Source organism: Acanthopagrus latus, chromosome 14, assembly GCF_904848185.1.
Source record: "Acanthopagrus latus isolate v.2019 chromosome 14, fAcaLat1.1, whole genome shotgun sequence".
Lineage (NCBI taxonomy): Eukaryota > Metazoa > Chordata > Actinopteri > Spariformes > Sparidae > Acanthopagrus > Acanthopagrus latus.
In genome coordinates this window covers 14,153,356-14,181,248 of record NC_051052.1, presented here as the reverse complement: position 1 = coordinate 14,181,248, position 27,893 = coordinate 14,153,356, and the positions used below count along the sequence as shown (strand labels likewise).

Sequence of the window (27,893 nt, the reverse complement as noted above, 5' to 3'; positions counted from 1 at the left end):
TGACTTCCCTCTGAATCTGAAGAGGTCTTGTTTGTGCATGTGGAGGGTGTTGGTGTGTTTCATGTTCACTGACAGCTGTCAGTAGATCAGAACGATGGAGCCAGTGGGAGGTTCTCCACCTAATCGGGCTACTGTTCATTAAATTGCATAGTTCGTGGGGGGGATGGGGGGGCAGGTTGTTATGATTTGGCCTACTTTCTGGAACATGTCGACAGTTTCCACCGTCAAAACGAGAAGCTGGGTCCCAAAAAATAGCCCCCTCCTCTGAGCCCAGCGATGTGATTGAGTCTAACAGAGCGCTGAGTTCAGAGGGCTCAGCTGAAGGCTCAGCAGGCTCTGGTTTCATGCGTGGCGGCTGTGCGATCGTCGAGCGGTGCAATGCAGGTGCGTGAACAATACGGACACAAGTTGAACTTTAAGAAAACAGCTTCTTTGACATTTTGAGAAAATCTTAATAGCTGTCTTTCGTAGAGTAGGTAGATAAGTAGACCAATGCTACGTTCATGTCGGATCCCTGACTAAATGGAGCCAGAGCCAGGGGGTGGTTATTAGCCTAGCTTGGCATAAAGACTAGAAGCAGAGGAACAGCTAGCTTAGCATTCCCGGTAATGTTCTGTAGCTAGATACAAGCGGCCTGGCATAGTGAAGTTCTTGGATCTTGTCGTCGCTGCGAGATGGCTAGCAAGCAGTAAGGACTCCACTGGTTGCAGAGCTAGTTTAGCCGTTTCTTGCTGCTTTCATTCTTGATGCTTGTATAAGCAAAAAGGAGCTAAATCCAAAGCTGCAAACTCTTGGTTTGCCTCTTTGTTTTTTTTTTTAAGCCATACAAAAAACAAACACAAAGTATAATATGTAAATTCTTTAGCTTTGTGTCGGCTGCTAGGCAAATTTTGTGACCTTCAGCCCGAGCAAAGCCAGGGGATTCTTCCCGTTTCCACCTTGTATGCAAAGCAAAACTCACATGCCGTTGGCTGTAGTTTTATTATTATTACCCTACAGACACTGCAATGATATCCACCTTCTCAAAAAAAAAAAAAGCAAATAAAAATATTACCCCAGATATTCAATAGCTCCTTTAATCTCGCCACTTACCATAATAAAAGATTCGCAAATGAAGACCTCAATGTGAGCTCCAGCCTTTGCGATTCTTTGAACTTTGGTATGCAAATAAAGTGCACACATAGCAGCTGGTTGAAGTGAGCCGCACTAACATCTTAAACTGCCTGCTGCTATCATCACCTGAAGCAATAACATCTTTTTTTTTACCCCCTCCCCCCCAAGCCCCAAGCTTTTAGCCGAGTTTGAGAGAAATTGCTCGTGAAGATCAAGTAAGGAATAAATGTTCTTCTTTTCGCAAAAAAAACAAGCAGTTTGTTCGACAAATACCTGTAATATGACGAGGTGAAAATCGCTCTGTGCCGTGCGGGCTGCGATGAAACTCCCCTTCATCCCAGCACGGCATTCTGACACTGTGCTGTGCCTTAATTATTATGTAAGTGCCAGGCGCTTCACAAAGCCAATAGGGATTCATTAGCTGGGCGGCCTTGGCACTGAACCCTGGCTGAACGCTGTGCACACTCTTTCCCCTCTTCACGCATGGCTACTCCAGCTAACTCCTGTAAAATATACGAATATGCTTAAATTATTCTGGGTCAGAACCGGGCCAGTTCTTGATTACCTGATGTGTGTGTGTGGGGGGGAAATTGTTTTGTGCCTCTCACCTCATAAAAAACTGAGCGGGGGGAGATTGAGAGACTTGGTGTGAGGGCTTTGAGAGATTTAAAGGTTCGGGAGAGATCAGATGACAGCCCTTTGCTACCTTTACTCAAGGGTGCAGTTACAGTGTTTGGTGTTGTGATGTAGGGGGGAGTGAAGTGATTATACTTGAAGCTTTGTCGCTCAAGTGTGCTACAGTTCGGGTTTGTTTACCTTCCATGTCTGTGTAGCACGATCAGAGACTCTCCGAAGAAAGAAATGTGGAAATAGAACCTGAAGGAATGTAGTCTCTTCACTTTGTTATCATCTATAGTTATTAGATTAAAGTATCAGCATTCAAAGTACTTTTACCTTGAAACTATAGTTTTTTGCTCCATTAGCTGGAGGCTATTAGCTCCATCAACCAAACACTGCAGGACACTGCTGTCCACCGCCTGCTAACAGCTAACTAGCTTTCCTCCCGCTGATTTCAACACTGATTCACTGATCCAAAATCAAAATATTGTCTTTACTTTGATATTTATTATCTTCACTTGTTAGCTGAAAGTGTTGGCATCAAAGTACTTTTGTCTCTAAGCTATACTCAGCAAGTACTTTGTTTTTTTTAGCTGTGTTGGCTGTGGCTATTAGCTCTGTAGCTGCTAGCTCTGTTAGCCTGATACGCCGGACACTGCTGTCCACGGGCTGCTAACACAAATACCTCCTCCTGCTGAATTCATCACAGATTTGTTTTCCCACAGTGTAGCATTATCTGCGAGCAAATAGGATGTTTTTCCCTTTCGATAATAAGCTGACTGCCTCCATTGGATTTTAACATATTTTCGTGGCATTTACGCTAAGTAGCCAGCCAATGTAAGTAACTTAGCTCATCACAAAGACATTGTGTTGGGACAACAGCATGCCATGAATCTTGAGTCTTGGTTTTAGTAATGTCTCCATCTTTGATGGTCTGACCCTATCTTAATTTCTACATGTATAAAACTTATTATAACATTCCAGCTTTCCATATAACATAAATCTTTTGTCATCCGTCCACAATCTGTCAAATGAGCTGAGTTTATAAATGTTTAGAAGGAATCAAGTGTGTTCATTTCTCATTCCCATCCACATGATTTACACTGTGGAGGGAGATAGCCTTTCTCCTTTTCCTGTTTCCTCCTGATAAGCGCCTAAAAGCGCAGAACCGCACTTGATAATACAGATAGAGGAAGCGTGGAGGTCCCAGTGCAGCTGTGTTGTTTAGAAGTTCTCCTCACTATGGCACAATGGGAGGCTATTTAGAGGAGTGAGGAGAGATGATAGTGATTATTATATATAGAAATAGCAGGAATTGGCAACTGTGGTGGGAAAAAAATGCACAAAATGGAGAGAATCCGCGTGGTTTGAGTTGGATTTGAAATTGTAATTTCCTGCTTCACCATATAGCTGCAGTTTTTGGTTCTGTGGCACGTCATTTCCAGCCCAATCGAAAACACCAGCTCACTCACTCTTGGCTCGGCTGGAAGGTAATTATCCCGTGTTTAGAACCATAAAACACATCATCCTTCAAGTTAACTATCCTCCTTAATTTTGTACACAGGGCCGGGAAACATTTAAACCAATTTCCCCATCTTGATGGACTGCCCTTTTAAGCATTGCTCAATCGTCCGCTCGCCCATCTCACGGAGGCTGACTTGAGCTCAGCATTTCTGCAGAGTTGGGCTCGTGATGGGATCCGCGGCTGTTTTTTTCAGGTACTCCGAGCTCGCCGGAGATAAGGTGAATTGCTGGTTACGTAAACATGGCAGTTCTGACTGTCAGCGAGCCCCGGAGGAAGTGAGCTTTGATAAATGGGAGAAATCTGCGTTAGATAACAGCAGTTTTCCCGCCTCAGTCAGCTCGAGATAAACAAGCCATCGTATTTATCTTTTCCGCAGAATGTAATTTTGTTGATATTCATGGATCAATGGATATGGGAAAGGGCTGTATTGTTACTGTGCTTTCCTGATGAGCTACGACAACACTTTCATTTATTCTTCATGCGTTTTGGTGGAAATCTACCACACCAGAGTTTTATCTCCTTCACGGTTCATGCCTTCAATTTACTATTTTCATCTTTTCATCTGGTGGACTGTGCTGAAGGTCACTGAATTATGCATGTTTTGCTTTTGATAGTTTATACGAGTCCTGTGATGCATTTTGCACTTTCATTTTGATAGGAGATGCGCCACGGGGAGCTTGGACTCTGTCAATACTTTGATTGGTTGCCCCCTGCCGGAAAGAAACCCAGTATCCCAGGCAATTAATCAGTCTTTTTCATGTGAATTTGAACTTCCCCAGACGCTGTCCTGCTGTAGATTGGTATCTGTGCTCTGTAGACATGGACAGCCGACAGATTGGGGGTCACGACAGTGACAGCTCATCCACCACACTGTGCACTACATCACAAAAACTGCACAGACATTTTCCCCCAAGGCTTGCTCATTACCGTGATACCACATCCAGTCAATCCATTACAGACGTGGCTGACAACGACAATTTAATCCACACACCGCAGCCTCTTTCGTTTCCCCCTGCTAGGACCAGCAGGATCTACTCGCTGAGTGTTATCAACACAAGGAACATGTGACATCCCTCATGCAGACAGGAAAAAAATGTGTCCAGACGTGAAATGAACTTATCCTGGTGTATTTTTCTTTTCTCTTTGATACACATGGACACAAGGAACGCATGCTATCACTGGCAGAGCATTTTAAAGGAAAGGTTTAGGATATTGTACACTTCTTGTACACGTTTTTTTGTAGAGAGCAAGAAGAGAGAATTGATACCACGGTCTGTCTTTTACCATAAATATGAAGCTACCACCAGTAGCTAACTAAGTTAGCTTAGCACAGAGGCTGGAAACATGGAAGGAGCTAGCTTGTTTCTGTCCAAAGGTAACAAAATATGCCAAAAAATATGCAAAATATACACTGACTATCATGTTAGTTCTACTTCGAAGCGTAAAAAGTAAAAATGGCACTTGGCTATTTTATGAAGGGGTCAGCTGCCATCATTAGCATAGTTAACAACTCAAGTTTTGGGAAATACATTCTTATTCAGTTTCTTGTTGAGAGTTAGATGAGCAGATTGCTTCCACTCCTTTACTGTAAATATGAAGATACTGCCAGTAGCAGGCTAAATTAGCTTACCTCATTTAAGTTAGCATAAACTGGGGGGAAACACAGGGAAAAACGGATGTTAGAGGGCAACAAAGTATGTCTACCGTCATCTCTAAATCTCACCTATTAACATGCTATATCTGCTTTATCTCATTCGTGCCATAAACAAAATGTTAAAATGAGAGTTTGCTGTTTTACATGTGTTTTTTACAATTACAATACAAGTGGTGAAATACCTCCAGTACTGACTAAAACACTGGATTGGGTATTAGCATGCACACAAGCTAATTCAGTTACATTAATAGCCAATATCCATAACATCAAGTGACTATATATAATTTTTTTTCAGTACAGTGCTATCAGATTGGTTCTTGGTATCAGCCAATACACAGAGTTCAGGTACTAGAATCTGTATTGTGAAGGAGAAAGTGGTATCGGAATAATTTTTCTTTTCAAGTGAGCTTTGGATGTTCTTCTGGGTGGATTTTGTGACCTTCAGACATGCTAAGCTACGCTAACTGGCTGCTGAACTTCTCTTTTAAGCGTACAGCCTCGTGTCAGTCCTTTTGTTTTTTTCACAGTGGAAATGAGGGGGAAGTGATCTGTTTCTTTCCATCAGTGCTTTTCTCTCACTGTGATTTATGTGTATATATTGAATAACAAAAAAGAAACAACTTGGCCACACTCAACTTGTAACCCAGTCTTCCATACAAATGTCATGACGTTGTGGCATGACATCATGTCTGCTTGTCCCTGCAGTCCATCTCAGAAGGGAATATGGTACTTTTATGATGTTATACGATGCGTTTTATGGTTTCATAATGGAGTTTCCTGCAGCATTTTAAAGAGGGCCATATATTTTGGAACCCCCGCTGATAGTTTGACAAACTTGGATTATATTAAACCTCCTGTAGGGAAATACATCTGACATATTTTATTGTTGCACTGAAGTCTGTTGGTGTCATAATTCAAAGGCCATTGATAGAATTTGTATTGCTCAGGTGTTTCACAGCTGAAAGGAAAAGTACCCTTGAACCACTTTCGACAACTTGTGCCTTGTCCTATACGTTAAGGGTCAAGTGGATGGGGTTTGCGCTTTAGCGATGACTTCATTGAGAGTCGAGTTGCGGCAAATGGTTTGGTTGTACCAGCCGTGTTCAACAGATCACAGATCAGAATTTGAAAAGATCTCAGATAATTAGCGCGGATCCTTAAAAAGAAGACAGATTTGGTTTGGGTTGGCCCCGGTGGTCGCCCTCTATAGCTGCCGTTTCTCTCTCCCTAATGCTGGAATGTGACAACTGGTCACGGCAGAAGAAAGGAGGGCCTATTCCGGATTGGATACAGTGCTGTACGGTCGGTTAGTGCAGCATACTTGGCCATTACAGACGCTGCATGCGAATCTGACCAGTGAAAGCGGTCAAAGCAGGAAGAAGCCGGAGTGTGACACCGCGGGGTGTTTTGTTTCCTGTACGACTCTCGCCCACTGTTTACATGCAACACAGCGGCACAAGTCCTCTACATTCTTAAACAAGCTGCATTTTTAAAATTGATTTTATGATCAGATTACAAACTAATTCTGATGGAGCATTAAAGTGTTTTTTTTCTCTTTAATCAGAGACAGAAGGCTTTTGAGCAGAAACAGAATGCTGCTTTGTTTCTCCAGCTGCTCCCTTGGCAGCGCCGCAGCACTCAGATCCTCCGCTGGCTCCGTGATTTGTCATCAGCAATTGAAGTTGTCCTCATTATAATCCCCGCAGCAGATCAAAAATGATCCACTTTCCTAAAGGAACTCCGAAGTTTGAACAGAAGTTCGGTTTCTACGGAACTGACCGGCACCACAAACTATGGACTCTTCATATCCACTCTTGATTAGCCTTTAGTGAAAGTACTCTTTCCTGCGAGCAGCTCTACAGCAGAACAAGTTCAGTACTTCAAGTTTCAGTGGTTTTCATGGTCTGCTACATAATTTTCTGGTGCAGACTATAGAAGAGAAACTTTTTTTCCCTTGGCAAGGGACAGTCCACCCAGCTTGCCAAGGTCCGCCATGCTGTTAATTCCAATGAATTTACTGGGCTGCAGCACCCTGGAGGGGGTGCTGGTGGGTATTGTTGATGCAGCGCGTCCACACCTGGTGCTCTGCATGAGTGCATTCAAAATTATACAGCTGAACTGAGGTGAAAAGTCAGCAGAGCACATTGGCAGTTCCGAGCCGTGACTTCTTTGTGACCCATCGACATTCGTCTGTCTCCTGTGCAGACAAATCAATGTGACGTGTTTTTGTCCTCAGTGTTCAAGTCAAATTTGAATTCACATGTGGAAGGAGCGCTTCCATAATGATGAGTTCAGGTGACGGGAGGTGCACGTTTTTTATAGGTCACTGTGCCAACACCCGCTGCTTTGCTGGAAGTAGGCCAGCGGAATTGATTGTAGCAGCAGAAGGTTCAGTGAATTAAAGAGTCGAGGGAAGAAGGGAAAAAGGGAGTACCTGGTGCTAAAAAAAAAGAAAAGAAAAGAAATACATGATCACGTGCTGGAGATGGTGAGACAGTCATCCAACTGGGGATGGAATGGTAACCATGGTTACCTCGGCAGAGTATTTGGGCTGGAGAACGACTGTGACTCTTTGGTCACTTTTTCAGAGAGAATTCAACAAAGTAGGATTGATTACATTTTACAACTTTGCACCTGTCAGTGATGATGCAAAATGAGTAATAATGGTCCAAGATCAATACATGTGATGCCAAAATTCCTCAAAATGTACAGAAAAAACGATGTAATTAGATTACAGGTACATTTTCTAAAAAAGGGGACTACTTAAAAGATCAAAAAATTAAAATTGATATTTATTTTCTTCTGTTTTTTATTTGCATATGTTTGGTATTGGTGTAGTCAAGAAAGTAATCAAGTTACATTACTTTAATACTGTGATTCATAGGGTTAGGTTGCTGATGTCATTTTGAACAGGTAATTAGTTACTGTATTGGAATATATTTTTAAAGTTACCCTCCCAACCTAGACTGTATAGTAAATATAGTATAATATTTGGAATTTTGAATACCGTCACGGCCCTGTTGCTTATTTCTGTGTTTTAATTGAAACAGTCAAATTGGCAAGCAGCACAATATGAACAAATTCTGCTCAAATTCCTGCAGAAGTGACGATGTTTGTATCTGACGCAGCGAGCCGGGACGCAGCAACATCTGTCTGGCATTTTAAATCCCCCCCCCTCGCCTGCACACAGCCGTGATTTATGCATTGTTTGGCGAAGTCGAAGAACGACACTTAGTTTTTTGTTTTTTTTTTTTAATCAAGCATCACATTTATCACTGTGGATGCAGGCGACTCAGGGAGGCCACCATAATTACCCGTCCACTGTCAGACGCTGTAATCAGCTGTCGAGACTGCGCCGCATGCAGAATTTGGACGGGCTGATTGGCTGCTCGTTTGTTTTCCTCGAACGCGCTCGGAGGTGGTTTTTCTGGTCGGATGGAGGGTGTTAATGTTGGCCGCTGTTTCGCTGATAAGAGCTGGATGTGTGGGGAAGCCAAGAGTTTTAGAAAAACCCTATAAAACTCTCAGCGTGCACTGCTCCTGGACATTGGCTAATTTAAATACTCTCGCTGTGAATGCCGTCAGGCACCGTACCATACTGTAGGTGTGTGGCGTGTTTATTGGGTGTTTTTTAAAATACAACGGAATTTCACAATAAGGGCTCCTATCTCGAGGTATGAGGGAGAAACAGGCAAGAAAGTTCCTGGTGGTCTTTCGGGGGCGTTCATGGAGGTGTGAAATTGTAATTTGCTGTTGAACTGGACTGTAAACTCCTCAAACCTCGGTCTCGAGTGTTTTCTTTTTTCATTTGATTGCATTCACACTGTTGGCTTTATTTATAGCACAAACACTCCATGTGGCAGATCCGCTCGAAAAACTTGCGAACCATGCTTCGACAAGCAGCCGCAAAGTCTTCTTGCACATCCGCCGCTGTCATGTTCATCATACGTTATAAAACTCATTTAATTCCACAGCTGTTTTGAGACGCGAGTTTTGACCCCCTCAAATCCCAATCCAGTCTTTTTCTTTTACAGCGTCCGCTACATTTGAACCCTGCGGGGGAGTAAAGCATTAGTTTTATTAGCCATTGATTTCCCATAGCCTTTCCTCCCGGTTGCGACAGAGGATTCATCACGGCCTTTTATTGACACCATCGCTCAGGGGACGCGGCGGTGGGCTCGGCCCTCCGTTTTTTTTTTGGTTGTTTTTTTTTTGCTGAGACGGCAGCGGTGCCGGCGCTTGTTGTCAGATCACCTCCATTTTGTGTGACCAGCTAATGGGAAGTGATCAATCAGTCGCCTAGATGGAGATAAAGACTCTGCGATCAATCTGCTGAAAAATAGATGAAGGAGTCGCACTCCCAGTGACGGGGTTCATAATTTCTTTAACCACAAGAAGCGTAAGCCTCCACACACAGTTTTAAATGATCAGACAAAATGATGATAGATAGAAGCCGTCAGTTTAGATTAGCATAAAGACAGGTAGCAGTGGGAAAGTGGGCAATAAGCTAACTCCCTGGGAATGTATTTTTGTGTTTGTGTACAGATTAAATGAATAGGATTTACCACATTAACTGGTTGGGCTTTTAGAGCTGTTGTGTGAACTTTGGACAGAGCTACAGTAGTTGTTTGCTTCCAGCCCTTTGTAAGCTAAACTAATCACCAGCTGGTCAGGGTTGCCAGGTCTGGGGGACAAAACCAGCCCAAATGGCCAAACAAAACCAGCTTGAACCAGCACAGCGGCTAATAAAATCCTGGAATTCTGATCCTGGAAATTATAAATATGCACTTTCCTAACCAGCTCTTTTGCTTTTCTCTTCCCCCTCTTCATCCCTGCCTAGAAAACATGAATGTATTATTTATTATATCCCTCTAACTGGCCTTTGTATTTTCTGATAGTAGTTTTTTTTTCCCTTATTCCAACTAATACACACTATCCTGTAAATCTTTTTGTAATATACACAACACATTATTAGGTTGTGCATTTACTGAATTAAAAGGATTCATTAGATTAAATTAAGTTAAATTAAAAGAACTGCTTTCTATGCACGTTATATTCTCCCAGGGGTTGCTAGCTAGTTAGTCGGGAAATTGTTAGCTTCACTAACTCGCAGATAAAGAAGAGGTCTAACCAGTGGACGAAAAGTTCAACCTGTGGCAACACTTCAAAAGTAGCACAATTTCATGCAAAAAATAGCAGACCTGGCAACCCAGCACCTGCCTCAATACATCATGTAGACATTTTCTTTGCAGTTTGACATAAAGTATGTAGGGATCAGACTTTGGTGGGGATTAAACAAAATGAGTTTGGAGCTCAGACTTGAACGAGTCAGCAGATGATGGAGGAGTTCTCTCTCTTTGTTTGAAAAACTCTTCCTGCACCTGACACGATGAACATGATAAAGGCTCTGCTGGGTGTGTGCCCCCATTCTGCCAATGTTCTCCAGTTTCAAGTATCTCTAGAAGTTGAATCATGCCAGATATTTAGATCCATAATATCTATTTGAAGCTGCATTATATTTTTGTCAACAATCGTTACAGGTTCCAAATACAACACTGGGCATCTTCAATACGCTCCATTTAATGATCGGTTTGGCTACTTGCTGCCAAACTCACTGGCTCACAGTCGATACTTCTGGAGCTAATATGCTGTAAACAGCTCGTAGGATGGCAATCTTTGATGTTCAAGTAATGAACACATAAGCAGGCACACTATTATTTATTCATCAATCAGGGTATATCTTCTAGACGCACATCCATGTCATGTACATTCGGTTGACCCTGGTGTATTTTGGAGTTTCTGCTAATCAGGAAACCGGCTTCACAGGGGACATGAAAGCAAGTCCTTGGCCTGACAAAAGGGAGACGGCCAACTTCCTGCCGCTTTGCTCACACTGTTTCTGCCTCTTTGAAGCCTGGAGCCCCCGGAAGAAATCTGTTTCTCCTGATTGGCTGCTTGGAGAGACTGAGGATGTAGAGGAGACTTTATCTTAATCAGGTTTGAGTTGACTGTTGGGTCGCGGCTTGATGAGGAAGCTAAAACAGCTGGACTCCAGTGATGATGAGGAGGAACTATCCTGAGGTCTTTTGATCACACCAATTCGTGAATACTTAAAGCCCCTGTGACTTTGTTGGACTCTGACAGTCAGATATTGATGTGAGTGAAACGTAACAAAGTTTGCAATTATCCCCATTCTGCAATCAAGTTGAGAATTATTTGATTCGCCTTTTTGGAGCATTGCTGTGTGTCATGCCAAAACTCTTTACTCTTACTCTTATTAAAGCTGAAGTGTAGCCATTGTTTGACTGCCATAACAGCCAGTTCCCACAGCTGATGTTAGCTAGCATGTATTGGAGAGACGATGAAACCTTAAGTGAGGCTTCATCTTCATCGTCATCATGAGGTAATTAATAAGCTAGCAGAAGAAGTTGGTGCTGGAGATTATTGGGCCCTTTCCACTGTCTTGATTGATGTTATGCTAGCATTTTTACTAGCGTTAGCCAAAACTCAGCTACTGGCTGTGTCTGAAAATCCTCAACAACATGCTGTTTAGTTTGCTAAGTCAGTTTTGTGGTGTGTGTGTATTTACATGAAAATGCTATAGATTACATTTATATGGTGGCCATTTTGATACAAATTGTGTACTGCTGTGTTTCTATGAGTCCTATAATCGTAGGAAACCTAACAATTTTTTTTTATCATTTCACTGATAATAGATTGATTAGCAAATGAAAAGAGAATGGATATTGAACATCTGTAGGGACATTGGGCCATATTTCAAGGTAAAACAACATATTTCATAACCTGTTAGCTTCTATTAGACACCAGCTAACATTAGCATCAATCGTCTCCCTAGCTAACGTGACATTTTCGTAGTGTGACATGCTGCAATGAAAAAAGGCATGAATTAATTCTTAAATGTGAAAATGCATCTAAGCCAGAAAGTGAAAACGTGGCAGACGTTATCAGACGTGACGTTAGCTGGGAAGTGGTTGAGCGCTAACGTTAGCGTGCTGCACAGAGTAAAAACGGTAAGTCCAGCTGCTTTAGGTCCTTGAACAGGTTCCCTTTTTTAAAGAAATGCTGATGGTACACCTGATTTATCATCTTAGATTATAGAGTAAGGTACTAAAGAAAAGGTAATGTTGGGTATTGGTACCGAATTTCAGGTACCGCTATTGGTAACATATTGGTTGTAATTTCACCAGTACCCAGCCCTGTGTTTGTGTGTGTGCCTCTCTTTGTCAGCATGCACCATAGGCCGTGTTTACCCAATTACGTGTCTGTGTTCAAGGGATGTAAACAAATATTTGTGTAAGGTTTACCACATACTGTACAGACTGTTGATTTCCATAAGCCACCATAGTGTGCTCAAGCAAGAACGAATACATGCACATTTTCTCAGAGTAAACATACATCGACTGCACGGATCTGTGAGCAACACACATGCTGTAAATATGAACATTTACTGTGCATGCTAACAAGTCCGTATTGGTCTTAAATAGGCTGCTGTGAGTGCTGTGTTTGTCTGCGCCTTCACGCTAATCTCAGCATGCAAGTGTTAAAATAAGTAATTTATCCGGCCCCCTTTCATTCCACCAAACTTCTGGCTGGTTATTGTGCACCCTTGGGAAAAATGCTTGGAGCTGCAGGATGGGCTATTTTTAATCAATGAAAAGATAGATCCAGTGAACTGAGCAGGAGAGGAGCGGGGAGGGGAGGGGGGGAAATGTAGGTTAGTGCCTTGAATACAAAGTAAGTTTCATCCTGTGTTTCTGGTTTATTTTCAGTAATATGTGTGTGTATATATAAAAAAGATGAAAATGATGCCAGCTTTTTTCTTTTTTTTTTTCACCTCATCAGTGCTCTGCTGAACGCCATCCAGCAGCCGTTTATCTCTGTTCAAACATTTCAAATGAGGCTGAGAAAGAAATAATTGCGTCTGAGCTGGACATAAAAATCTGCCAAATGAACGTCAAACTTCATCGTGCGCACCAGGAAAAAAAAAGAAAAAAGGAAGAGCCTCCACGGGCGTAAATCTTTCACAACTAGGCCGCTGGCAGCATGACAGGGTTTTATGAATGCTATCTGGACATTTATGCATTTTCCCCCTCTCCTCCCCTATTCCGTGCCAGTTTGGCGTGGGACGGAGTGTGGGAAAAGCAGCGGTGCCACTTCTGGCCGGGGGTATTGTTCTGCCAGTGGCGTCGGTTGAGTGTGGTGTTTAAACACACCCTTAATGCTCACTTCCTGACCCTTTAGCCTACAGATACACAAACTAAACATACAAAAAAAAGGGGAAATATTCTATTAAAGCCGTTCTGTCTGTGTCGTCATGCACAACCGTTCAGTGGGGCGAAATTTGAATTTGAATATGAAAAGTCCTTCTCTGAGGAATACTGATGAGGGTGTAGCTCTAGTGTCTTCCTCCCCCTCAGCCTCCCTCTCTTTCATCTTCATCACCATCTCCTCATTTGCCTGCCATCGCCGCTGCGGCCACATACTGACAGGATTATAGCAGCTGATAATCAGCCAATGAGTGAATCACTCAGGCCCAGCCAGCGTAATGGCTTCGCGCGTGATCGTCCAACCCTCACACTGTGATGGATGGGTAGGCACCTCTTGGGATTATAACCATCAGATCACCGTCTCCACGTGATCCGTCGCCGCATGCGGTGCGGCACAACGCTCTCCCCCTCCGCCGGGGTGACCATTGAGGTGAAATTTATGGTTCATTTTTTTTTTCCACCCTCAACCAGCTGCGCCATTCGCTGGGAACCAAGCCACGAGCGGCGTTTTCCCTGCCAACTGTAACACCACATGGAATTAGGACACTGTTTCTATAGATCGCATATGGTGTCATTCAACATGTGTGAAGAGTGTGGAGACCCCGAGCACACACACACACACACACACACACACAACCTTTAATCAGATTAGCGGTTGACCCCCGACCTCTGCGTATGTCTCAGAAACTCTGTGCACTCTATGATCACTTTCTAATCCTGTTAGTATGGGATTAACACGAAGGTGATCTGGACCCTGACACCCCACCCACTCACTCATACACACTCACTCTGTAATACACTGGCCCCTTATCCCGCTGCCGGTGAGTGTGCGGCAGAATGTAAATGAAGATGAAATCAATAACCTATGTGTAGGTGGTGGTGAGAGCCCCGTATTCCAATGCAAATTGTTTTGTTTGAGCTCAGAAAAACTTGATGCCAAAATCAATCCGTTTGATTTATTGTAAGTAAATCATCAAGCATTTGTCCTTAACTTAATCAGGGGTCAGTGGAAACATAATTATTTATGATGAATCAGAAGAGCACAGGGACTGATGCCCTAAGGTCCCGTACAATGCTCATTTACAGGTTAATGCTTTTATTTTGGAAATTAAAATGTGTTTTTTCATTGTCTCCATTGCTGCAGCACCTCTATTAACACTCCGCCTCCGAAAAAGGCCAGTCTGCTCTGATTGGTCAGCTCTCACAAGCCTGAGCAACAAGTTTTGCCACTTTCTACAATTTGGGACCTTTTTAAATGACTTATTTAAACATGTTCTCCAGGATGTTTGCAGTCCTGTACTGATAGAGCTGCAGAAAAATGTTCATTATCAGTCAAGAAAATATCAGAAAACATGTCTAAAATATGTTATCAATTCATTTTGTCTGAACAAATTGTCCTAATGTCTAAAATATTTAAGTTTGCAATGATATAAGACACAAAAAAAAACATCAAACCCCGACACTGGAGAAGCTGAAAACAGAAGAATATGTAGTTTAAATACCCCTCCATGCTGCTGTTTTGAGCTTACTTAGGCAAAAAATAGACATTTGTGACAGAAGTATGATGAAATCCTTGCTCAGCAGTCCAAAACAATGGCCCTACCCCAGAATGCACTGTGATGCACGTCCACCCACCACTGATTTAGTGCTTACAGTGTAGCTGCTACTATGACCCACATTCACTGCACTCACCAACCAAAACAGAATCCAGCACTGAGATGATGAACTACACACCAGCTGAGTCTACACTGGAGCAGACATTTAAAAGAAAGCACAAAGTTTCAGCTGATGGCAAACGTAAGTTGCAAAATCTGTTATTCATGCACCAAAGTTTTCCCAGAAAAAAGGTTTTTCTGATAAATTACAGCAGCACATGAATGCACCATGAGCTCTGTTACCAGTGCCGACTTCCCCCCTGAAATCCAGTCAGCTTAAAGGACCACTTAACTCTATGGCTAACTGAGCTAATTAGCAAAGGTCAGCTGGTCGCTAAATCAAAGTAAGCAACAGCAAAGTGAGCAACAGTTAGCGGTGATGCTTCCCCCCATGGTTCTGGACCTTTTGAGAGGTGGCCGTATCTCACAGGCTGCACCTTTAACTTTGTTTTTGAAAAGTCCTCTGTGACTCGTGTTGATTTTCCTTAACTTTTAAAGAACAAAATGTTCAAATACGTGTTGATCCAGGCATATTTCACTTGTTTATAAAGGTGGCAGCTCTGTAATCGTGCCGCTCAACACATTTTCCTCTGTGCTGCTGTGATACAGGTTTGCATTGTCCCTTCGGCGCGGAGGCCTTTTCTTCTCACGGACTCTTAATCATCTGCGTTCCTGTTACTCCTGCACAAAGCCGGCAGCATCAGCGGCGTGTTTACTTCAGCGCAGCGCCAGCCTGAGATTAGCATTGTGTGAATAGGCCTGTCTGCAGCAGCTCTTCTGTCTGCGTGTTTAATTAGTTCTCAGATTGCTCTGCAAAAAGATGGAAATTTAATAAATCCTGGCCCAGACAAGGGGTATTGAAAAGGACTTGGTCGCTAAAGCATATCGGCTCGGAGGAGTTATTAAGGCGGAGTAGAAAGATGTGAGCGATAAAGGAGCGTAAAGGAAGAAAGTAGAGGTGACAAGTTGGGGGAGTTAGACGATGATGATGACATCAACTAAAAAAATTTCAGAGAGAGACATAATGGCAGCAAATAGAAGAGAGAAATGAAGGAAAATGAACAAAGAGGTGGTGATATCTATGAAATAACATCCAGGCCAGAATCCATTACAGGCACTTTTTTTCATGATGATTGGCTAATCCATCTCATTACTGCCACAAGGAAGCAGGAGGATGCACTCTGCTACAAAAGGTTGTAATTCATTCCAAATTATGTTAAGTGATGGCAGCAGTTTATACTGCAGATGTTTATTAGAGCGGAGCGGGCAGGCCAGCGTGCACGCTGCAGACGGACAGGCTGGACCACAGCCCAAATATTTAAAAGAGACTCAAGTGTGGTGTTTTGCAGTGCAGTTAATATTGCTGTTTGGAGCTCATAGGAACATATAAACCTACGATCAGTTTATTCATTCGGACAACAGAGTGGGAGAGAGAGTAATGTGCTGCAGTGTGCTCACAAACTTGTCATTAGAAATGTGTAAACTGAACTTCATGAAGATGCAATTGAGGAAACAACTGTTTTTACAGGATGCAGGTTTGGACTCTGGGGATTTTTAGGCTTTTAGCAGAGAGAGAGAGAGATAGAGATCTCTCCGAGGCCCCTCCGCCCTCATGAGAGTTGTTCAGAGAGGATCAGCAGGGCAGGAGTGATTGAGACTGTGGCTGCAGCACTGAGTAAATAGTTTCATGCATTCGGTAAAGAGGCACTGCACCGATGAGGGAGACATCCAAAATGTAAACGCACATACATAGACAGATTTGAATATGCCTTTAAAGGTCCAGTGTGTAGGATTTAGTGGTGGGTCGCAACCAGTTGAATGCTCCTCGCCTCACCCTTCCCCCAGGGTGCCCAGAGGGCCAAAGAGGGAGTATCTGGTTTGTCTGAGGCTGCTGTCGACGCAGGAAATGTTGTAGTGGCAAACTTAAATGAGGGAAAAACACATTAGGGACTAACTAGCAATTAAAACACAGGTGAAAAGAAGAAGGCAAGAAAAAAGACAGGAAGGGCAAAGCAAAATGTGACTTACAAAATAAAACAGGAAGTAACTGAACCAAAAGCTCAAACCATGACACGCTGCAAGTTAGCCAGAAGAGAAAAAAATGGATCGCTAAATGTTTTATGAAAAAGAAAATGCATACAACATGGATGAATGCATCTTCAAATTTTTGTAGAAGAAACCTTCAAGTAGCGCCTTTCAATTCCAGTTTTCAGTAAAGACGCCTGTTTTAAGAGGCGATTAACAGTATGTGTTGGTGACTCAACCTAAGTCTGTGCTAAATCTGTGCATTTTATTGCCTTTTTTGTTTTGCTGAGCATAGAAGCTGAATATTTTTAATTAAAACAGTATCCTGACAGATTAGGATGTGCCAAATGTTTTCATTGTTGCTGCACAATAAATACTACAAACTGTTGCAATGTTTGCCAGTAGATTACGCTCCAATTTTGGGAAAAAGCAATTATTTTCTGTCCCTCCCACACAAACTCATGAAATCATCTTTGGGAAAAAAAATAAAAAAAACATTCTGTAGCATCTCCTTCTTTCTTTGTCCACATCTCCTCCTTTGTGATGGACGCAGTGTAATAATGAGGAGCGGCTTTTTTACTCGGAAGACGTCCGTCGGCTCTTTATATTTTTTAATGTATTTTCCCCCGCTCTCCCTAAAGAGGCCTATGGTGTTTACTGTGAGCGGCTGCGGTGCATGGAAAAAAAAAAAAGCAAATCAGTGCTGGTGAGATCACTGCCGGGGAGGTGGTGGAGTGCTGCATTTGCATATTCAAAAGACACAAACCCAAACACACTGAAAGACGGCCAATTTTCTCCTTAGCTGAAAAGCAGCAGACAGGTGAAAGAAGACCTACACCTATTACCAAAAAAAAAAAAAAAAAATCCTCACCCCTTACCCATAATGTGTCTTTTCAGGTTCTGATGGAAATACTTTCGATTTTACCTCCACTCCCCCCCCCTTTAAAAAAAAAGGAAGGAAATTGAAAAGAGTGAGGCCGTCCTGTACTTTGAGGATTGTGAATAGAGTGCCCCACAGCCCGCCTGCCCCACATACGGCGACTGAATACAAAAGACCCCCCTTCTGTAAGAGCGATCACTACGGGAGACCGCTCTATCTGCACGGCTGCAGCGGCGACGGGCCTCAATGAAGCCGTCAGCGTGCACCCTCACACATGTGCTCACACTCGGGGGGACACAAAGAAGAACACCTTCGCATGTATCTATTTACTCCCCACACACACACACACACACTCAGTGCTGCTCCCCTCGAACCCCTCGTGGCTAATGCATTCTTTTCATCCTCCAGTGGCGGGCAGGAGCAGGGAGGGAGATGAGTGGTTGGCTGCTGATTTGAATATTTAAATTATTTATCACCAGAGAGTATTGGGATCCGAACCGAGGGAGGGACGCAAGGGAGCCGGGCCGAGTGGTGAACCCGGCCATGTTTGGGTTTAGTGTGCGGTGTTTTTGCCCAAGGGGGGGGGTCAGAAAAGTGGACGAAACATGGACGCGAATGCAGATTTAACTTGACATTCTCCTCATTTTGTTTCAGTGTGGTAATGTGAGATTGTTGTCAGGACGCTCGTGTAATTTACAGCGTCGATAAAACGTTCAATGTTGATAATTCTGCTGTTTTAAAGCACGTTTATTGCTCATGTATCCCCCCCACCAGCGGATCATACTCGGCACCGTACTGGGGCTGTTAAAACATTTTATAAATACAGTTTAAGCGGAGTGATGTAATGCAGCTGGGTCCACTCTTGAGTTCCACTTTGGCCTGAGAAAAACACACGCATGCCTTCGCCTGGCCGAGAACAATCCTGGGAAATGGAGGAACTTACTATACGGCTCACGCGATGACAGGGCCGTAGCCTTGAAAGGAAAAAACACTGAAGTTCGGATTAACACATCGAGCAATTTATCGCTTTGACACCGGATTCATAGTCCAATGTGTTTTTGTCCTCCCCTCCCCTTCTACCTTCCCTGCGCTCATGCTGGGTACACGCTGGCAGCTCCGTCTCCCCACTTCTCTCCCTCCCTCTCCTTTATGCTCGCAGCTCTGAGTTACAATCTCCAGACAAAGGAAGTCCTCAGCCACCCCCCCACCCCCTCGCTGTCCTTTTCCTTCTCTGGTGTACGCCATGTTCAAGCTCAGAAAACTGCGCCAATCGCAACCGAGCCCTGAGAGAGAAGACTGCCATTAGGGCCAGTGAGGTCAAAATCTTGCAAGATTGTGACGTTCGTTCTCGCATAACCCAAGTTTGAATACAGCAAACATGCGAACGCGGCATGTGACCCGACGTCAGAGGAGAGGACGAGGCGTCGCCAGTCTGCTTACTGTCCTTCCAGGCTTGTAATTGGCTTGTCGGCACGCACAGTGGCAGATCAGGCTCCTGTTCGCAGTGTGATTGCAGTCTCATCGGTGATACTTGGTCGGTGGTTTGGTCACACCATCTTCATCAGCCCTGTCAATCATTTGGAAAATAAAATAATAATCTCTGAGGTGTTTCGTCACTTCCTGGAGGCATTTCTTCATCAGAAGTTACACAATGTAGATATGTTGGGACTTATTAGCTTGTTCCTCCAATGCGTCTCCCATGAACTTCCATACAGCCGTCATCACTGGCGCCAAAGCAGTGACGTAAAGAGCCGTCCCTCTTTTTTTTTTTTTTTAAGGTTCCTTGTTTACAACAGTAGAAAGTGTACGTAAATCAGTATAGGATGTGTTAAATGCGAGAAGATCTTAAAAAAACAAAACAGAAACAAACCTGTTTTCAAAAATACCTGTGTACGTGTGGACTAGGCCTGAGACTGGGAATCTTAATCTAGGAAATAATCTACTGGAAATGTATCATTCAGCTACTTTTCTAATCCGTATGAAGTTTGTTCACATAAGTTTGAAATTTAAAGAGAAAATACATGCTTTTATTGTAGCACTGACAGTGAACTCTCTGTAGAACCCCGGACATTAAAGATGGATGGGAAACGCTGGTTTCCTTTTTGCTTTGTTTTGTTCTTGGCTGTTAGTTCTGCTCCCTGAGACCTGCTTCCAGCAGAGTCAGGAAAACAAAAATCTAGCTGTTTTTGTTATTGACAGCCAGGGTGTGATATCCGTGCCGGCTTCGTTTTAGAATGGATCTGAGATTTTTAAACCTTTTTTTTTTTTACGCATTTTCATGGGGATCTCCCTCTGCCCTGAGCTTCCATTCATCACGTGTGATCCCTGTGGTGAACCTCATTTGTTGCAGTCTGCGCGTGTACACGAACACAGTAATGATCCTCTAATTACCAGAATCCACAGCAGCCTCAGGGGTGTGAAACCACCTGCGTGTGTGTGTGGGAGTGCAGGTACCTGTGACATATGTACATGCTGCGTGTGTGTGAGAGAGCAACAATGCAGCCGTCTGTGTATTTGATTACGCACTCTGTGGCCTGTTTATTGCATTTGTCGATTAAATCTCACTTATCACGATCAGCGGTACGGAACGCTGAGAGCTGCCTTGCGCGCAACGCGTGCGTCAAGATGTAACATGTGTTTTAGGAATAAATGTTTTATTCATTTTCATGTTAGAATACTTAGTGTCACAATATGTTTTTACTGAGATTAAATGGGGTTTTGTCTGTTTCTTATATTAACAATATCATAGGACTACTTGTGTGTTAAAAGTGTTGTTTGTAGTGATGTGAAATTCACTTTTAAAGCAACTTTTAAGTCGTTGTTTTTGGTTCTCTGGCACTTGACTTTACAGTTTTGATTGTTTTTAAAAATCTCGGCATTAAAGAAACACGACTGCAATCGAATGCTGATGTTGCTTCATGTTTGCTGGATGTGTATATAAGCAGCTGATTGCTGTGGTCATGGGTTGAACATATTATTTATTATTATTATTATTATTATTATTATTATTATTATTATTATTATTATTATTGTTATTATTATTAACAGTTCCAGTGTTCCTGAAGTGACAAGATCATTTTCTCAGGATGTCGAGAAAATCCTGGGACAATAATGGGTATTTGACATGAAGCTGTAAGGAGGAGCGAAGGGGGGAGGGGGAACAATCATTTTGTTTTCTTGATATCTTGTGATAATGGATTTATTTTTCTAATTATCTCAGGATAGCAAGAGCTTGTTTTTGCAAGATCTTGAGAAAATTATCTCATTATGTTAGAAAAAGAACACCTGTTATTCTGTGATAATGATATAAATAACTTGGGAAAGTCTTGAGAAAAAACTAAAACTTGGTTTCATGATAAAATGCAGAAAATAATGTGTTTGACCCATGACCGTTTAGGGCCTCTGTAGTTGGCAAACAGTTTCCCCAAATCTGTTGAGTTTGGCAAACGAGGACCTAAATGCTCAAGCACCAAGGTAACAACTGTCAAATAGTGAGGGAAAAAGACACAAGGACTCATGAATGAATGAATGAATCACAAGTATATGCAAATAAAGAGCAAGAAAAGAACAAAGACAGGAAGTGGAAAGTCACAAAGACACATGAGGAAGAATCTACAAAATAAAACAAGGAATGACTAACTGAAAACCCAAACCATGACAATATCTGCTTTAAAGAGACGATAATAGGATTGAGTTTTATTGCTTTTGCTGCAACCAAATGGCCAAAAAATGTTGAATGAAAAGAAAATAATGTCTTCTCCTTTCTTCTCTTCCTCTTAGCCGAGCCATCAAGACCAACCAGGACCTCCTCCCTGAGACTCCGTGGTCCAACATCCTGTATGACGACTTCTGGGGCACCCTGCTCACCCACAGCGGCAGCCACAAGTCCTTCCGCCCGCTCTGCACCCTCTCCTTCCGCCTCAACTACACCCTGCACGGCCTGCGTCCCTGGGGCTACCACCTGCTGAACCTGGTTCTCCACGGCCTCGTCACCGCCCTCTTCACCGCCTTCAGCCGCACGCTCCTCGGCGGTGGGCTGTGGAGCCTTCTGGCCGGCCTTCTTTTCGCCTCTCACCCGGTTCACACCGAGGCAGTCGCTGGCGTGGTCGGGAGGGCGGACGTCGGCGCGGCGATGTTTTTTCTGCTGTCTCTTCTCTGCTACATGAGGCACTGTGGACTTCGTAGGGACCCTCAAGGGAGCTTTCAGAGCAGCTCGGCCGTCTGCTGCTGGGCCTGGATGCTGGGCAGCCTGTGGTGTGCGGCAGCCAGCATGCTGTGGAAGGAGCAGGGGGTGACGGTGCTGGCCGTGTCGGCCGTGTACGACCTCTTCGTGTTCCAGAGACTCCGGTTTCGCCAGGTGCTCCTCAGCCTGTTAGGAAAGGTAAATGAATGCACGCCGACGGGGCCGGTGTGTTCACTGGCTCTTGTTTTTGGAGTCTCCACACACATCCCACTTCCTTCCCTCAGAGGCGAAACCCTCATCCAGCCAGCTGTTAATGGGTCCTGCATGGTGGATTGAGTTTTGTGTGTGTGTGTGTGTGTACCGTGTGGAATTTGTGTGTGTCGCATGCTGTTTGCTTTTCATTAGGAGTGTAATTAGGAGAGCTGGTTGCCGGTGAACAGTTGGTGCATGAAAAATAAGCCGTTCTCATTTGTCATCTGCTAAACAGGAAGTAACTATATGCGGGGGGGCACTTCCTCACTGCTTCAGTTTGCTGCAGTAAATAGATGCACATTAATGCAAGGAAATTCAGATTAGGATCTCAGCCTCATTACGTGTGTGTGTGTGTGTGTGTGTGTGTGTGTGTCAGTGTTTCGGGGAAGAGAGCAATTGCAGGGGAAAAGCTATTTTCGGGGTGAGTTGTTTTTCCTTTTCCTTTCAATTTGAAGGTGGCAAAAGGCATGTGCAGAACAACAATAACACATCCTACCCGCCTCGGTCCACTGGTCGAGTCAGCTGTCCAAACATACACAAATGTACGCACCAGTACTCTTCCTCTGCAAGACGCCCGTTTAACCCTCTTAACCCGAGAGGTTCTTCTCATTATGCTAATGTTTTCCTCTCCCGCTTCATTCGTGTAGGATGTCAGACAGAGATCCGGGAAGGAGACGATGAGACACCTGCGTCATCTCACGCCTAACTTTTCATCTCCTGCGAATAGAAACACGATTTAGAGTACATGCTGACGCCGCTTTTGATGCAGGCTGCGCAAATTGGCCACAATTCCACAGTATCAACTTTAATGATGATTATATGGTCGAGTTTTTGCCTGCTTTTGCTGCCCCCAAGTTGGGAAAAAAAATCAGTAACCGTGTTACGTGTGTCGCAATAAATAATTCGAGCCGGGACAGTAATTGGTATGAACCTACATAAAGACTGTATATGTAACAGACCTTTGTTTTACACTTTCTTGAATTGTGTTCTTCGATGGTTCATTTGTTTGCTTGTTTCTCCAACTTCTGGTAGCGAGTGAGTCGGCCAGCGACTCTTATAATAACGCAAATTAAACTTAAGAACATCACCTCGTCTGTGAACATTTCTGCCTGAATTACGTCAGATAGATTTTCACTGGCGATGGTGGTTGTTGAACGATGGAAAAAAGCTCCCATGATCCCATGCTGCGTACGTCTTTTGTTTTGATCAAGAGACACCAAGCGGCAGAAATGACGTACTGCGTGCTTAAATCGAGGTAAAATCACTGGCACTACAAGCACAAAAAATGACTTTGTTAAGTTAACTCGAGTAGACATCATCTGTTACTCCCATCCCTGCATTCAAGGTTCGGGAGAACATCCACAGGAGGAAGCATACGTTAGAATCACGAAAAGCGGCGAAGTGATCCGAGGACGACAACCTTGACGTGGTGACTCATCCAATAGTGGGGATCGGCGCTTGACTGGAAAAAGCTCCTCTCACAGGCACTCTACATTTGATTAGAGGAACTGCTCCTTAGCCAACATGATGGTGCTCGTAAAGTGCGTTACTGCCGTAATAAAAAGTCCCCTTGGGTTTTGCTGAGCAAGGGCAGACTGGCTCTCTGTATTTTGTGTGTGTGTGAAGCTTTTTATAGAGGTTTCTTTTTCAGGAAACATCTATAAATACCTCTGTTTGTTGCAACATTTGCAGTGTAACCTCACAAACGTCCTCTGGAACTTTTTCTGTTGGGCCTCCATCGCAAAACTAGTGCGTGACTCTCTTGTTTACCCAGCCAGCGTCCTCATGAAAACGCTCTCCCCCTGCGAGTGCGCGAGGCTTTACCGTACCTGAGGGGCAGCTTCTCTGGTAGTCGTTTCTGGCAGAGCGATAACCCCCACGACTGTTATGAGAGGGCTTGTGGTGAGCAGGCCCAGGGAGATCAGAGAGGGGGGGGAAGAAATATGATGGGTTTTTTTTCTTCGCAGGGCTCGAGCAGGAGCATGAGTGACTCGCGGAAGGGAGTGTGTGTGTGTGTGTGTGTGTGTGTGTGTGTGTGTGTGTGTGTGTGTTTCCATGATTGCTCAAGCTTAGCAGATGCAAAACAACACCTGTCTTTCAGATTCAAACCAGCACATCTATTAAAGCTGCTAAATCGTGTTAGAGGAGCTACCCGGCAAGGAAAAAAGGGGATGTAACTCATTTGCAGGTGATGAAACAGACAAATATATATTCATGAACGCAGACCGAGAGACAAGAGAAGACAGAATAGAATAACAATGTGATGCAATACCACAACACAAACAATGACGTAACCGCCGAAAATCCAGGTTGGGCCTTTTTATTTACCCTTTTAGGTATAGAAAATTCATTTTGCACGCTGTCAGAGCGTATAATATGTTCTGGATCAGATTGTTCCACTTTGTCTTTGAGGCTGTATCAGGTTTCCTTCAAACCAATTGGAAGTCATCTCAGCAATAAAGGGATGGAAAAGGTTTTAAAAATGGGGGAAAAAGTCAGGTAGGATTTGTTGAACCATCGTTTGGGATTGCGTTAGAGACATGGCCTTGAGGCTGCCATTAGTTCACATGAGCTGGATTTAGGGTGCGATGTTTACATTTTTAAACAATGCAACCAAAAATAAGTGTTAAAAAAAAAAACAACTTAAGCAACTTTCACAGTCAGGTCACTGATCGATCGTCCAGAGACTGGGATCGGTCATGTTTTTAGCCGATCAGTGTCAGATATCACAGCCTGAACAGAAATAAAGAAACTAAATAGTTTATGTTATTTACCTTATTTTTGCATTCTTGTTGCTGTCACTTACAGTTGTGGTTACTCCCTTTGTCTTCTCCTCTGCTGCCTGCTTGCGTGTGTTTCAGAGTGGAGACGGGGAAGTTACTCGAGCTGACAACAGTGAGTGTGTGTTTGTCGCTGTAGGTAGATCTGTTGCTCCTAGTTTCTTTTTTTGGAGAGTAGTATTGGTGCTGTGGGGTTATGAATGCACAGTAACAACACAGAGGCTCCACTGTCCGAACCGGGGCGGCTAAACTTTAGACAGACTTCTTCTACGGCACCTCGTCTTTTTGAACTCTGGATTCTTGTCGAGATCTTGAAAAGAGTTCATTTTGAGTCGAGAAGCTTCATCCTGAAACGAAGAAATGTTTAACGAAAAAATATAGTGTATTTGTATTTTATTATCTGGCGTTCCCACTTTTCCGTCTGTGCCCTACACGAACACAGACCGTATAAAGACAGAGCTCCGGAAATTAAACCTGAAAGACGTCGAGCACTTCTTGTTCCAGTCAGTCGTGTTGCGCTCCGAGAGATTTCATCAGCCTCGGTGCTTGACTTGTCAGGCGGTGTTATGAAAAATCCCATTACCTTGTGTATTTGTCACACGGGAGCGCGGGGCTATCACCGGCAGCCGCCACCTCTCTGCCCAGACACAATAATAGCCCTGGCCAGCGTTCCCCGTGCCAGCCCGTCTGCTCCAGCTGCCAGCGTTCCCCCCTCCACCCTCCTCCTCCACCCTGCCACCAGCAGCACATCTGGCTCGTTTATCACTCTGGCAATGCCCTCCTCTGTTGCCCCAGTCGAGGTTATCTTGGCGGGGAGCTCGTTACGTGCCGGGGGCCGGCCACAGGGGCAATCGCTTCCTCGATTACGAGCCAGACGTCTCTGGACGCATGGGAACACAAAAGGGAGAGGAGGGAATAAGCGAGGGCGAGGGGAAACCATGCTCTCACTTCCTTTCCATTATCTGTTTTCTTTTTGTTTTGTTTTCTCACCTACTGTGCCCCTGAAAGCACTTTGGGAATGGACGACTGAGGCAGGCAGATCTGCAAACAAAGCAGGCAGCGTTTTGTTTTTTTTTTTCTCTCCCCCCCCGATCAAAAATATTCAATTTCTTCCACAATGAGGGGAAAAAGATTGAAAAATCCCTCCCCATCACATTACCTGACCGCAGCCACAGGCGATGAGGGAAAATGCAAATCAGCCGCGGTGTAGCAGAGGAGACAGATGCGCTTCGGCCAGCACTCCATTTCTCATCCTATTAACTCCCTAATCAGACTGAGATGAGATTTCAAATGGGACAAGGTAGGACGGGGGGGGCGACGGAGAAAGTGATAGATGGAGACAAAGGGGAAGGTGTGGCGCCCGTTGGGAAGGCAGAATGAGTCTCACGTGCCGGGATCATAAGGAAACGCAATGTCTTTGTTCTTTCCAATCTCCGTTTTGTCAGCGACTGAAATAAACAGGCTGATGAATGAGGCCGAGAGAAAACGGTTAGCTCTTGTTGGCGATGGGAAGAGTCAGAGATCTTTCCCGCTGATCTTGAGCTACACTTGCCTTTGTGCAAATGTTGCACAAGGATTTGAAGCTTTTTACTCACCCGAATAACAGATACGCCCCTTGATTATACCCTTCAGATAAAGGTGTGAAACAAAATACAGTCCCCCCATTGAAAATAAAGCTGGATTCACCCTCCCTAATCCTCCGTATTCCACGCCTTGCTGAAATGTTCAGTGTGTGCACCTGGAGTCAAACAAAAGGTGAGACTGAGAGGTCGCGTTTTACGAGCCGGCCAACAGCGAGGATCTGATCGTGTTCCTTCAATTAAAATGTTACTGACTCCTCCTCCTCGTTTGTCTCCACGAGCGAAGCAGGCACGCACATAAAGTTCGGTGTAACCAGCTGACGGCTTGATGAATGTCGTGCCAGTTATCTTGTAGCAATAGCGTTCGTCTGTGTAATGATGCCTGACGTCTGTAGCGAGTGCTGCAGCATGTTATTTACCTAGATCACATTCATGAGTAATGCAAGTTTAGGCTTTCTGGCACGTCCTCTTCGGTGACACAGTTTCAGCTTCAAATGTTACTGAACCGAAAGGCTTAAATTTTGAGTTAATCTGAGTCATTGGGCCAGGGTTGTGACTCTCACTACACAATGTAAGCTTCGGTGGAGCTCGGAAGGTTATCCTGATTAATTCTGACTGACGCCATAGAGCATACAGTACCCTGCTATTTCGTCGGCTTTATTACAAATGGAACCTAAATTTACAAACTGAGCATCGTGCTGTGTTGAAGAAGACTTGAAACCAGCGACTGAGACCATGAACTCATTCGGAAACTGCTTACTGATGTGATGAAGTGAGAATTCGGCTCATTTTCTCATAAGCTTACATACATGATTAAAGGTTTCTTTTTGAAACCAGCAGAGTTGCTGCCTGCTACAAATGCTCCGTCCTTTTTTTACACTAAATATGTACAGGGACTTTTCCGGATACATTTGACGTAACAACCTTAAATGAGGCCCTAAATCACTTCCCAATTAACAACAAATCTGTTTGTGAGAGTGATTGTTGTGTATCTGTACCCGGGCGCGAGCATTTAATCTGTTCATAATTATTTCAAACACTGCGAATCAACTGACAAAAGTCTTTCAAGTAACTAAATAAGTATGAAGCGGCGCCAGTAACACTAAATCAGATGTGTGACATCTCATCAAGAGCACCAAGAGGTTCTATGTTGTATTAAAATCCCTTTTCATGCCTGGTGTCCCTACATTAGTCTTAGCAGGAGGCTCTTTAAATGTCAAGCTAACACCGCCGGCGCCCTTCCTTTTGATCAGCTGTCTCGGTGGCTTCAACCTGTGACCCATCTCATTACAGGTCTCTGTGCCGGCAGCAGCGCGGCTTTCACGGAGAGAACTATGGGG

General features: G+C 43.9%; 1 protein-coding gene across 1 annotated transcript in view; it reads left to right on the top strand.

Annotated features, from left to right (window-relative positions):
• LOC119032131 (protein O-mannosyl-transferase TMTC2-like) overlaps window positions 1-27,893 on the top strand; it is a 67,012-nt gene that overhangs the window by 8,739 nt on the left and 30,380 nt on the right. Inside the window, exon 2 of the mRNA XM_037120950.1 lies at window positions 21,539-22,139. Within this exon, the coding sequence (XP_036976845.1) occupies window positions 21,539-22,139 (601 nt within the window). The remainder of the gene's footprint in view (window positions 1-21,538; window positions 22,140-27,893) is intronic.